The 12,401-nt window shown below is 39.8% G+C and overlaps 1 protein-coding gene across 5 annotated transcripts in view; it reads right to left on the minus strand.

The window, feature by feature from the left end:
- CAMTA1 (calmodulin binding transcription activator 1) overlaps positions 1–12,401 on the minus strand; it is an 825,382-nt gene that overhangs the window by 16,490 nt on the left and 796,491 nt on the right. For 2 of the 5 annotated variants that reach the window (XM_045546244.1, XM_045546242.1), the window contains 8 exons: positions 10,096–10,292; positions 9,619–9,697; positions 9,100–9,415; positions 8,193–8,716; positions 4,318–4,505; positions 3,578–3,824; positions 2,183–2,254; positions 621–641 (listed from right to left, as the gene is read on the minus strand). In XM_045546244.1, coding sequence (XP_045402200.1) covers positions 621–641; positions 2,183–2,254; positions 3,578–3,824; positions 4,318–4,505; positions 8,193–8,716; positions 9,100–9,415; positions 9,619–9,697; positions 10,096–10,292 — 1,644 coding nt within the window. The remainder of the gene's footprint in view (positions 1–620; positions 642–2,182; positions 2,255–3,577; positions 3,825–4,317; positions 4,506–8,192; positions 8,717–9,099; positions 9,416–9,618; positions 9,698–10,095; positions 10,293–12,401) is intronic. The other 3 variants (XM_045546243.1, XM_045546245.1, XM_045546246.1) reach the window with 2 other exon arrangements.

The raw sequence follows: 12,401 nt of genomic DNA on the forward strand, positions 1-12,401 counted from the left end.
ACAAGAAGTCACAATGAAGCCCTTTGCTTGCAAAAAGGCAACTTACCATTGCAAGGAAAAAAGATTCCTCAGAAAATCCCTGTATATGCCTAACTCTATCTCTGGATGTATGAGGTGGAATGAGGGAGGGAAACTGACTTCTCACAGTGTCCAAGAAACAGGACTGTTCTGCAAGAACCTTCTCTAGTCTTATCTGACCTGCTTTCTATTCTCACTGGTCTGAAAGTCTCTCAAGACAAGAACACTGTATCCTACAGAGCTTCTGTGGTTTTCATCATCTCGACCTGTACGCACTGCATATTCAGACCCACTGGGCCACAGTGAAGCACATCGTGAAAAAGGGATATTTACTTGGTGGCCACTGGGCTCACAGTAATTGGCTTGGGTGCATGACACTAGCCAAGAAAATGTCCAATTATTATTAATGTCAAAACCCACTCCAACTGCATAACCACGTGGTCCCCAGAGGATGGATGCACTGTGGTTAGGTGGCCTGGCAAGGGGAGCATGTTTGTTTCATGACCGTGCCATCTGAATGGCCCCTCCCTGTGGTTGGTGATGGGTGTGAAGTTTGTGACTCTGGTGGAATGGTTTGTGAGAGGACTTGGGTGTATCATTACCTTCAAGGCTATCCATGTCAGCTTGGGGGAGAAACAGAGAATACAAGATTAATGTTAGATTGCTGAATATAATGAAATTAAAAACCAGAATCAATAAAACTCCCAACCAAAAAAAAAAAAAAGCAACCTGGCTATCTTAATGCCTTCCGTTTTCCAAGGTATTCGCTTTATAATTGTCAATAATTCAAAAAATAATGACTTCCGTCTTCCTAGCTGTAGACAACATATCTTTGGGAGGGGATTTTTTAAAAAAACAAACTCATATTTTGGAATAAATACCTGTTGTAACCACAGACTTGAGACCTGGGTTCTGTGTATCACTGTGCTCATATGAAGCCTGCTCTCCCAGCAGAAGCCAGTATGGTTCCCTGCTGCAGAGCTACAGGTACTGTGGTGTCAGCGTTTGCACAATAAACCTTCATTTTCTGGGATCGTGAACTCAACTGGCTATAAACTGATCTCTTCATCCCCATCCCCACCAATAACAGGGCTTAATCCTAGAGAAACTTGAGAAAATGGCAACCCATATCAGAAATCGAAGCAAGCCCTAGATCATGACAAGGGAACATAATCCCAAATTTCTATGTAACTATTATACATCTTAGCATTTATTATTCTGTAAATTAAAATTTGAAACTGCTTAAAGCACAACCTAACAAAAAGTTGAAGAGTCTGCTGACAAGACTGAATGTTATCATACAAACCAGTCAAGACTCAATTAGGCAATTTTAAATATTTTAAAACCACCGTGATGATTAGAAAGATCTAGTATTTACTTAATTTCTCTGAGCCTCAGCTTCTTCATCTGTGAAACGGAAATAAAACTGTTTACTTCAAATAATTGTAAGGCGTAAATGAGATGCCGTGCCTAAAAGATCTAGTACATACGAGCTGCTCAACAAACAGTAGGTCCCTTTCCCATCTGACTAGTTATTTAACACTATGAGTTGTTTTGGAAACAATAACACTGCATGAAAGAATACTTAGGTATTCTTCTCGCACTTCTTAACTAAGGAATGAAAAAGTAGTTAAAATACCCTGAGCTTAAGATTTTCAAAGATTTTTACAATTCTTCATTTTAAAATGGGTAAGAAGAAGCTGAAAGGTAAATGACCAATGATTACATAACTTATATAATTCAATGTCAAAGGTAATGGGTAGCATTTTCTTTCTCCAATTTCTTTATATCAGACCCATATCTCTAATAGGTGATAATACTAAAAGGTCAAAAATTTGAACCACAAAGATTCTTTTGTGGCACAAGTTTAACTGCAGATGGTTTTGTTTGTTTTCCTCTTTTGTTTGTTTTGTTTTTTGTTTTTTGAGAGACAGAGTCTCAATTATGTGGCCCAGGCTGGACTTGAACTTCTGGGCTCAAGCAATCCTCCTGCCTCAGCCTCTTGAATAGCTTCCTCTGGTTTTTAATCAAGGCAATTTGAATTCTTTGTGATGAGGTACTGAATATGGTGCTCTGTAGCCAAACTGCACATCGGAATCCTCAGTGGCCTGGTGTGGCTTGGGCGAAGCCCATTTTCCTTCTGTGGCACAGAACTGTGGTTTACCTGCTTATATTTTCTGTAACAACGCTGAATGACAGCAGCAGCTACTTCTTGCTGTTCCCGCAAGGGTCGTCCCTTAAGAATAAAGTGAAGGAAAGAAAAATAAGTAATGATTTTATATAAGAAATGTCAGCTTTCTTAAAACTGAAATGGAATTACTACTCATTTAATGCAACTTTTTCAGAACTGAGACTCTAGGGTTACCAAAATACATGGCTAATTAACTAAAATATAAATTAGGAAAAAATGAATTTATAGAATAAATCTCCAATTATTCTTATTTCTAAATAAACCATGATATTTGAATGTTAGGCTTAAGAAATATCCACTTTAAAAGTATTTAACAAATTAGGTATTGTACTATTTGTCTTGCCAGATTTCAACTGTCTTAAGATTAACACCAAGCACTTTACTTTTATATCAATGATTAATGGCTTTTAACACCTTTTTTGGGGGTAGGGAGGTCGAAAACTTCTCTGAGAATCTCCATTAAGGCTATGGATCCTCTCTCCACCAAAAACCTACGTGGGAAGGCTTTTCCGTGTAATTTCAGGAGTTCAGGGGCTGCCCACAGTCAGTGACCAGGCCTCTAGGTGGAAATTCCTGCTCTAGGTCATCAATTCCTTGTGGCAGAGGTGTCGACTTGCTTTACGTTAACTAAATAATAGACATCCACTATCATTACCTACAATGAGTTGAGATGGTGCCATCGCACTACTGATAGTTTTATTTTGCTAAAGCTTCTGAAAATTATTAATAATTTAATGTGATATAACTAATAATTTTAAATAAAAATTTTATAAACTCATGAAACTGCCTTTTAAGAGACTAGAATCATAAAAAGATGCTGCTACTCAGGACAGCAAGGTGGAATAGAAGAATCAGCACTGTTCATGCCAGGACAGCCTCATTCCTGCCCTGGTCTAACCACGGACAGAGGCACTTGTCCCAGACAGTTGATTCTCTGTGCCTCAGATAACTGAAGAGACCACACTTTCTAAATTGTTCTATGAAGGTGCTTTAGGAACTCTGCAAACATTTGATTCTAATTTCATTTTTAACTGTTTAAAAAATGGTCTGGGATAATGGAAAAGTTCTGGAAATGTAGAGTAGTGATAGTTGCACATTGTGAATGTACTTAATGCCCCTGAATTATATGCTTAAAATGGCTAAAACGGCAAATTTTATGTTATGAATATTTTACAATAAAAAAACTTTCACAAAGCAAATATACACACAGATGTCTTATATACTGAATGTTAATAAACTGGAGACTTCCAAAAAAATTCTGTAAATTCAGAGGAAAAAAAGAAATAGTGTATGTTTTAGTTTGAATGATTCTTTCATCTGTGCTCCCTGATCTTAAGAACGTCACACCAAGATTCTGTTCTATGGTACCTTGTATTTCCGGAAAGCTGTCTGGACAAGCCTGGCAGCTTCGTAGAGCTCTCTCTGCTCATGGTCAGACAGAGTCAGCTGAGCAAACTCATTCTCGACCTTCTCACTGCTAGAGGCGCTCAGGAATTCTGACCAATCTGCTGCTGAGGGCAGGTTAGGTTTCTCGAAAGCTATTTCACTGACGGGAGAGCCTACAGGGCTCAAGCTGGTATTAGAAGAAGGGGTGAGAGGCTCATTATATGCACTTCTGAAACAGGAGAACAGGGAGAGAGAGAGATGAATGACTGATTTGCACAATCCATCACATTAATTAATGAGACGAGATGGTATCTACCAGAGGCTGCTGTGGGTGATTAAGAATACGCCTTCATTCAGTTAGGTAAGTTGCTAAACATACTCAGTACTTTAATTGTCCTTCAATTAAATAAATTCATACTCAGCATCTATTATGAGTTTGGTACTGTGCTAAATACTAAACCCACTAAGTATGCTAACCTGCCCTTGTGAAACTTCAATCGAATTGGGGCAAAACATGATGATACATTATCTTACAGGCTCTGATATCGGGAAGAAAATAACATGAGAGGTAAGGACACGAGCTGGGGCTTGTAAGCAGAATGGGACCCATCGCGGTGCTTTCTTCCTTCCTTGGCAGCATTCACCAAATACAATCAGCCTCCCCTGCCTCCAGTTACATCCAGGAATTTGTCCTGGGTAGTGACCCCCAGAATTTCACTGACCTGATCTGGGCAGCATTTGGCAAACGATCCGCATCAGCTAGATAACTGGCCAGCCAGCTCATTGTACTGCTAATGGTGGTAGGCCCTGTCCTTTCCAATCCTGAGGCCTCCATGGGCACAAAATTCTCCTGCTTGATTCGCTCAGGTGTGGCTTCAATAATGTGCTCTGCCAAGGTCATCATGTTCACCTGGAATCAAAAGTTCACAGAACACTCAGGTTAGAAAGGAAACTTAGAAGTTGTCCATGTCTTCTTCCCCTCCCCGACACTGGAAAGAAACAAATGGTGTGGGGGCAGGCTTACACCACAATCCAATGCACTCGAATATCACTTTAAGGTTGTAACACAATTCATCCAAATATGCTGAGAGCCTGAGACCTTATTATCTCCAAATCGTGGTTTGGCCAAAAACCTTTAGTCAAGCCTTAGAGAATTCTGGCTTGTGCCTAATCTCTACTCTCAGTTAGGACCAACCAATTCATGATATCATGACTGGGCAGTTCTAGAGTAAGTTGTAACAAAATGTGGTGACATTATTAGTTGCCCAACCAGTATCCACCTGCCCCCTTTTGCCTTGCCTAGAGAACCTGTCTTATAAGGCAGCAATGAGACAACCCCCAGAGGACAGATCATGCCTGATCTAAGCCAATGGTGACAACCCTTTTCTCGATTTCTTACCTTCTGTGCACTCAAAGGAAGGTAAGTGACCCACTTCCAGACAATAAAACTGAGCAGAAGTCTGCCAGGAGGCTTTTGGGCCAAGCTTTTACTTTTTTGACAAAAAGGTATCAATGCACCTGGCACATCCCCTTCCTCTCTTATTCCTGCCTCAACTACAGACAAGATTGCACAGCCATACATAAAGCAACAAGCATGAAGAGGAAAGCCAAAAAGAACAGAAAACTAGAAAAGAAACCCTCGGTCCCTGATGGGATCACTGAGCAAATGAACCTCTGAACTGCCTGTCATGTGAAAACAATAAATCATTCTGCATTAACCCAGTGCAGTTAGGTTGCTGGTACTTGCACTGAAAACACATTCCTAACAGATACAATTAAGAATCCTCAAAACTGATCTGAATTAAGATATTTTTAATCAGAATCAGAGATATGACCTCATTTCAAAAAATTTCCTTGCATATCTCTTAAAAACAGTAATTGAAAGACAGCAGTTTAGGTCTTTCAGTGAATCAAAAATGTTCTGAAAGGAGCTATACAAAGGCGACCAAATGCAACATGAATGAACCTCGAAAACATTACGCTAAGTGAAAGAAGCCAGGCACAGAAGACTATGTATTATATGATTCCATTTGTATGAAATGTCTAAAAAAAGCAAAACTCGGGATAGAAATCAGATCAGTGGTTGGCTAGAGCAGGGGAAGGAGTGGAGACGGACCACAGATGAGCACAGGGGACTCCTGGGTGATGGAAGTGTTCTAAAAGGGACTGTGGCAACGGTTCCACAGTGTATAAATTTACCAAAGCTCATCACATGGAGCACTTAAAATTGGTGAACTTTATAGTATGTAAATTATACCTCAATAAAGCTGTTAACAATGCTTATCTTGGATAACTTTCTAAATCTTCATCAAAGAATAATTATTTTTTATAATAGGAATAAAAAGAAAAAAATTTAAGGATAAAATATTGCAGTTTTTCTTCTCCTTCTATGTTGGCTCTCTTGATTTGTGACTCAAACCACAGGAAATCCTGCCTTTATTCTTTTTCCATGAAGGTACTCAAATATTTTATTAAAAGCAAAGTGGAATTTCTGAAGCCTGAGGGTTATCATTCCATAGTCACTCCCCCAAATCCTTCTCTATTTTATAAACATGTATTGATGTGAGGACAATTTAATAAGTGCAATACTCTAGAATACCAAGTAGCTCATTTTTTTATTGCGATGGCTGCAAAAGGCAATGAAATTTAAATGACTTTAAAGCAAGTAACATTCTCAGCACCTGGACCTAAAAAATCACATCATTCACTTCTGAATTTCTTGGATTGTGGTCAGAAAAGATAGCCTTTAAATGTGTAGCTTTGGGTTTTTACTGAAATTCTCTTTGTGTCCTAGTATATGAGCAATTTTCATAAATTTGTCTTAGGTATCTGGAAAGAACAATTATGTATGTTGTTGCTGTGTGTATTAATTACATATATCTATATAATTACATATAATATCACATGTTAAATATATCATATATATTAAATACATATTAAATCAAGCTTTCTAATTGTATTATTCATATTTTTTATATCCTTTTCACATCTACTTGATCTGACAAATTCTGAGACAGGTGTGTGAGTGTCACACTATGATTATAGTTCCACATTTCTTTGTATTTACTGGTTTTTGCTTTAATATTTAGAGGTGATGTTGCTAGGTACACAACAGTTTGTAACTGTCATATCTTCTTGATAAATTAGATATAATTTGCCTATCTTTTTTCTTTTTATATTCATTTGTCCCTTCTAGCTTTACTCATCACTTTGTTTTTCATTCTTTCTGATTCATTTTACTCTAAGAGTTGTGTCTGTTACAAGCAGCATATCATATATTTTGCTTCCTTTTTTACTGAATTCAAGAATCTGATTTTTAATAGAATTATTACTTATGACTTGAGACACGTTTGAAAATATTCCTACAATATTATGTTCTCTGTTTATTATTTTTATTGTTGTTTTTTCCTTTGTCATCCTTGAACTTTTTCCAAATGGGCCAAATTTTTTTTCTCCCCATTCAATGACTTATAAATTCTGTTTTCACTCTATTATACTAATTTGACATTTTTAACTAGTATATTTCATCCTACACAGTACTTATCTATCTATATCATGAGTGGAACAAAATCTATTATCCCCCTGAACAAGAGAGCTGCTTTAATACACTTTTACTGTCTTCATTTTACTACCTCCCTGGTTTTGTTAAAATAATTTAGAATTTTAGTACTAGGTTACTGTTAAACATTATTCTTCTTCTCTTTAAAAAAAATCCCTTCCTAAAACTTGCCTTTTACATACAACCACACTATCAATGATTATTCAGACATCAGTTTTAATGATCAGATTGTTCACTTCTCCAAGAACTCTGTCTTGCCATTTCTTAAATTATTTCATTATTTTTAATTGCTATTGTTTCATTTGGCTAAAATACTTCTTTAGACTGATACTTTTTTCATAGATATGTGCTCTTAATTTGTTTTGGGTTATATCAATGGGAAGCTGGAAAGAGAGGAAGTCAAACGTAGGTTTTTAGGTTGCTCTTTTGGTTCTTGCCTATATATTTTAATTAACAGCATTTGCTTAATAGCCTAATGTTGAGTTTGCTTCAGTATGTATTCTCTTAGTCTATGATAAGTTGAGTGCCCTAAAAGGATTTTGGATTTTCTAGATTTATTATAAGGGCAGTCAATTATCAGACTTAGGGATATTTCATTGCATCTCATGGAGCCTCATGCCATATATGCCCTTTCCAGTGGCTAGATGATGGCTATGTTGATCAATGTCACACAGATGATTCAAAATCTATCCACAGGCTTTCTGTTCCAGCTATTTTTAGGGCCTTGACTCTAACTAGTACTTAAAACAATGATGTCAGTCAACATGAATGCCAAGAGGAAGCAGACAACTTCATGTATGGTGGTGGGTGAGTTCTGAGGACCTGGTGCAAAGGGGGGAGGCCCTGTTCACGGTGCCTGACTCACTGAGTGACAATGTGGGCCCAAGGAAAAAAGATGCTCCAACACCTCATGCACAAAACCAGACTTCTAATCCTTCCCTGGGGAGAAAATGACATGACCTTCAGAAATGGGCCATGAGGATCGAGGCAACTCTGATGCGCCGGCAGCCTCTTCGGGCTTACCTTGCCACCGCTCACCTGGATGTCATCCATGGGCTGTGAGCACTCTTCGTTTTCTGCACTATCACGGTAGGCCCCCATCTCTGTGTTCACCACCTCTCTGTTAGCCATCATCAGGACACTCATTGGTTCCCGTGGACGCACCTGTGAAGGTGCTGCATCCTTTCCTACACTGGTCCCCTTCGGATTTCCAGTCACCTGTACTGTAGACACACCAATGTAAAGATCTTTGGCATTCCACTTTCCTACAGGCTGAGATCCAGAGGCTTGGAATCCTGCAGTCTCTGGAGTGGGAGGGGAGAGTTCCCGGCTGTAGTCCCTCACTCCTTCACTGGGGCTGACTGTCTCAGGGACAGGCTGCTTAGAACTAGGGCTTTGCTTCCTGATATTTGGCTGTTCCAGACTCAGTGCAGTGGAAAGCAGCTTCTCCTGCCTTGCCTGGAAGTACTCAGGGTTCAATTTATGCTTTTTGGGAGCCGGATAATCTTTGTGGCTCTCACTGCTGTAGTAATTAGAGGGTTCAGACCGAGGTCTTCTCAGCTCTGAAAAGTACAGTAGAAAGGATAGTCAGGACAGGTGATAAAATTAGGAATCCTAAAATATTAATACTTTCTCTATGCCTGAGAGACACAAAGTGCAAAGCCGGAACTCAAGACATGTCCCTAATATTTAAATATTCCCCAGCAGCATATATTGTGTTCAGATAGTCCTTCAGAAATTTGTATTTCTTGCATGAACATAGAAATTTTGCTGCTTTTTATATTTTTGGGGGGTGGGGCACTAGGCATTCTTAAAGGAAAATCGGAAACATTAAAAAATATATCTTAAATGTTTGTGAATATCTTCTGGACTTTTCTGAGGGCAGCCGCAGAAAGCAAATGGGAGCTCTGTCAAGTTCTGAGATGTAATAATTTTGGATTTTTACCTGGATTGGTGCTTGCAATGACAGTGACTCCTTTGGGTATTTCTGGAGAGTTAATGGCTTCGCTGTGCCACTGCGCCATCCAGCTGTCTGTAGCAGGCTCCTCACTTGGAGGACAGTGGATTCTGGGGTTCTGTCCCAGCTGAGCCTGCTCATCTCTCTGCAGGTGCTCCAGACATTCTGCTAATTTCACATGACCCCTTGACCTGGCAATTCCCAAAGGCAGTCTTCCCAGAGAGTCGGGAATGGAGATGGCCCGGCGGTCCCACTTGTACAGCACGACAGCAGCTTCCAAGTGCCCTAGGGCACACGCCCACATCTAAAAGGCAGGAAGACAAAGCAAGCTTTCTCAACAAGAGATTAAAACCATATTTTACACTTGCCATTGCTGCCAGCTGATGACCTCAACCTCGATGGCAAGCTCAGTGGGGCCACAAAACATTACCATTGCAAAGTATCTCTGACAACTGCAGAAGCCAGACGGGAAAAACGGTTAGGGGACTAAGTGAACCTATTCCTTACCAGAGGAGTACAGGAGAAGTGGTCCACATTCAAGGGGTCAACTTCCAGTTCCAAGTCGATGCTATCTGCATGCTTTGTGCTGCAAGAGAAAGCACCGGAAATTACCACACTATTAATCAACGTTAAAAGGAAAGATCAGAATATCATAAAACCCCATAAGGAGGAAACCCAACTGGGCATCTAACATCCCTGATGTAAAGAAATAGAGTCTCAGATTTCTAGGGTAGTCTGGACTCTCTGTTTGGCTAAGAGTTCAAAAGAAATAAAAGTCCAACATTAAGTTAGTACCACGCTCAGTATTTCTTGGGCAGAAGCACATAAGAATCCCTTGGCAACTGTCCTTGGAGAAGGCCCTTTGCTCACAGGCTATACTGCTTACTGAATGGCCAGATTTCTCTCCACTGGTGGAAATGCTCAAGAAGAATGTGCACGGTGATGAACGAGGACGACCCCAAGTCATCTGTGCCGCAGCCTTACCGCCACTTGATGAGGGTCTGGATCAGGGTGGCGTAACCCTGGGCGGCAGCCAGGTGTAAGAGGGTCATTCCACGGAACGTCTTTGAGTGGATCAAGTGCTTGGACTTTGCCCAGCAGGCTCGGCTCATCATCTTCTCACACACAACCACCACGCGACTCTCGAAGCAGCTCCCCAAGGTCCCGGTCCCAGAAGCACACTACCACGGAAAAGTACATTTAGACCTCAGGACTCAAGGCCCCCTACCAAGTTGGCATTTTGACGTTGGGGACACAAATGCTTTAGGATTAGCAACTCAAAATGGAAAATCACTGAAAATCAAGAACCATCATGAAACAGAGAAGAGCATGTGCTTAGTTTCGGCTCAGCAGCGATGCTCCAAAGTCGTGGTGCAACGTCATTTCCCCCAACTCCAAGAACACAGAGATTATCTGTTATGGCTGACACTCTGATTATGACCTTCATGCTGACTCGTGTCAGGGAAAGTGTCTAATGCTTAAAAAAAAAAAAAGTGGCTCTAGCTTCCCAGTTGAAATAAACATTGCAGGCGGAAAACTGTTGTGACCAAGCAAAGCAGAGTGGCTCTCCTAGTGTCTCCGGCTGGGGATCTGTGGATCTTTGCCTTGTTTGCTGCTTCTGGAGAATTAAGTCACTGAGATGTGGATTTTTTTTCCCCTAAAGAAACGCTTAAAAGTATCTGGTTAATAATCCAGTCCTTCGCATAAAGTAAAAAGGATGCTGGGGAAAGCATCAGAGATCTTGAGCGTTATTAATAACAATAAAGGGTATAGGAAAGAGAAATTCATGAATTTTAACCACATGGCTTTCTTCCTGTTAATTGGTTGTAATGGAAGAAAAATAAATCAAAGTTAGTAACCTCAACAATTTATGAGTCTCTGTGATAGCTGTTTTATGTTTAACACTCCCCCAAATAAATGGCACTTCTAGCCTAATTCACATTTCTGGTGTTATTTTAAAAGATAATAATTTTTTGGCAATAAACTCCATAAATTTCAACTACTATACAAATACTGTTGCTCCCCATGGCTTTGAATCTTTAAATCTGGGCAAAAATGCCTCCAGTAATAAAAGGCAGATGATGGACGTAATGTCATCCTCATCAGAGCTATGAAAAGGCCTCCATGGAGCACAGCTGGGTGACGCCAACGTGCCAACCGGGCCTTGACTCACAGGGCCCCACAGAGCCATTCTGCACGCACCAAACAGGCACGGAACTCACCGGAGAGTGAACGAAGAAGGAATTTTCTTGTATTAAACAAAAATAGTCACGTCTCTATCATACATGGCAGACACAGACTTTTATTGAAGCCAATTTAAATTGATGAAAGAAAATGCAACAGCAGTTAATATGGGACAAGATTTTAACAGGCAAGGTGCCGAATGGTTGAGCTTTAAAATGACATTACATACCATTCCCTTCATGCAACCTTTGTTGGTGAAAGAAAAGGCATTTTATGGGGATCTCTTATTTTACCCATAAGGTGTATTAAACAGTGATTACTTCTTTTATAAAACTTAGTAGTGTTGGGTGGAAAAGAGGCCTGTCTTAGCCTTAGTGACATTTTACTGTGTGCCAAGTCTTTTCCATTGATTTCTGAAGACAGGGGAGAAATAAGAAGAAAATTCGAGGAGAAAGGAGGTTATTTTTTTGGGTGTGGTATACTATGCTTTGTTTCCATCTATCGTTATTATTAAAAATATTACTAACTCTTGATATTTGAGGTTTTTAGGCAACAACTCAGTAGTGGAGGTGAGAAATACTACCAACTTGTTTAAATTTATCTCTGGGGTCTCTGGTAAAATAGTTTCTGCCTGGGAGACTTTGCCAAAATGAACTTCTCTAAGGCCTCAAGGCCAATGGGACGCTGAGACAGTATCTGGTAATTTCCCTGTACTTGGGAATATGATACATTCTTCATAGAATTCATGAAAAAGCATGTGAAAGATGCTATAATGTATAAAGTCGTTCTACACTGCATAATTACATGAACTGTTTCTCTGGGCCCTTTTCATATTGACCTTATGAGTTTATAAAAGGCTTATGAATTACTGAATTCAATTATGTTTTATACCTATACTTAAGATAGGGATAAAATACAAAGTAGGGAGATTCTAATTTAATTCTGAGCCCTAGCAGATCTGAGTCACCATCTGGCCTCTATTTTTCTAATCGGATGCCCTCAACTGCCACTGCCAGGTAACAGCGGTGAATTCTGAGATAAGTAAAAATGATTTAAAGATTAGGGCGGCACACAAGTGAGAAGCTCCACATTCCAGGGCTTCTTTC

The sequence above is a fragment of the Lemur catta genome, chromosome 3 (genome assembly GCF_020740605.2).
Source record: "Lemur catta isolate mLemCat1 chromosome 3, mLemCat1.pri, whole genome shotgun sequence".
Lineage (NCBI taxonomy): Eukaryota > Metazoa > Chordata > Mammalia > Primates > Lemuridae > Lemur > Lemur catta.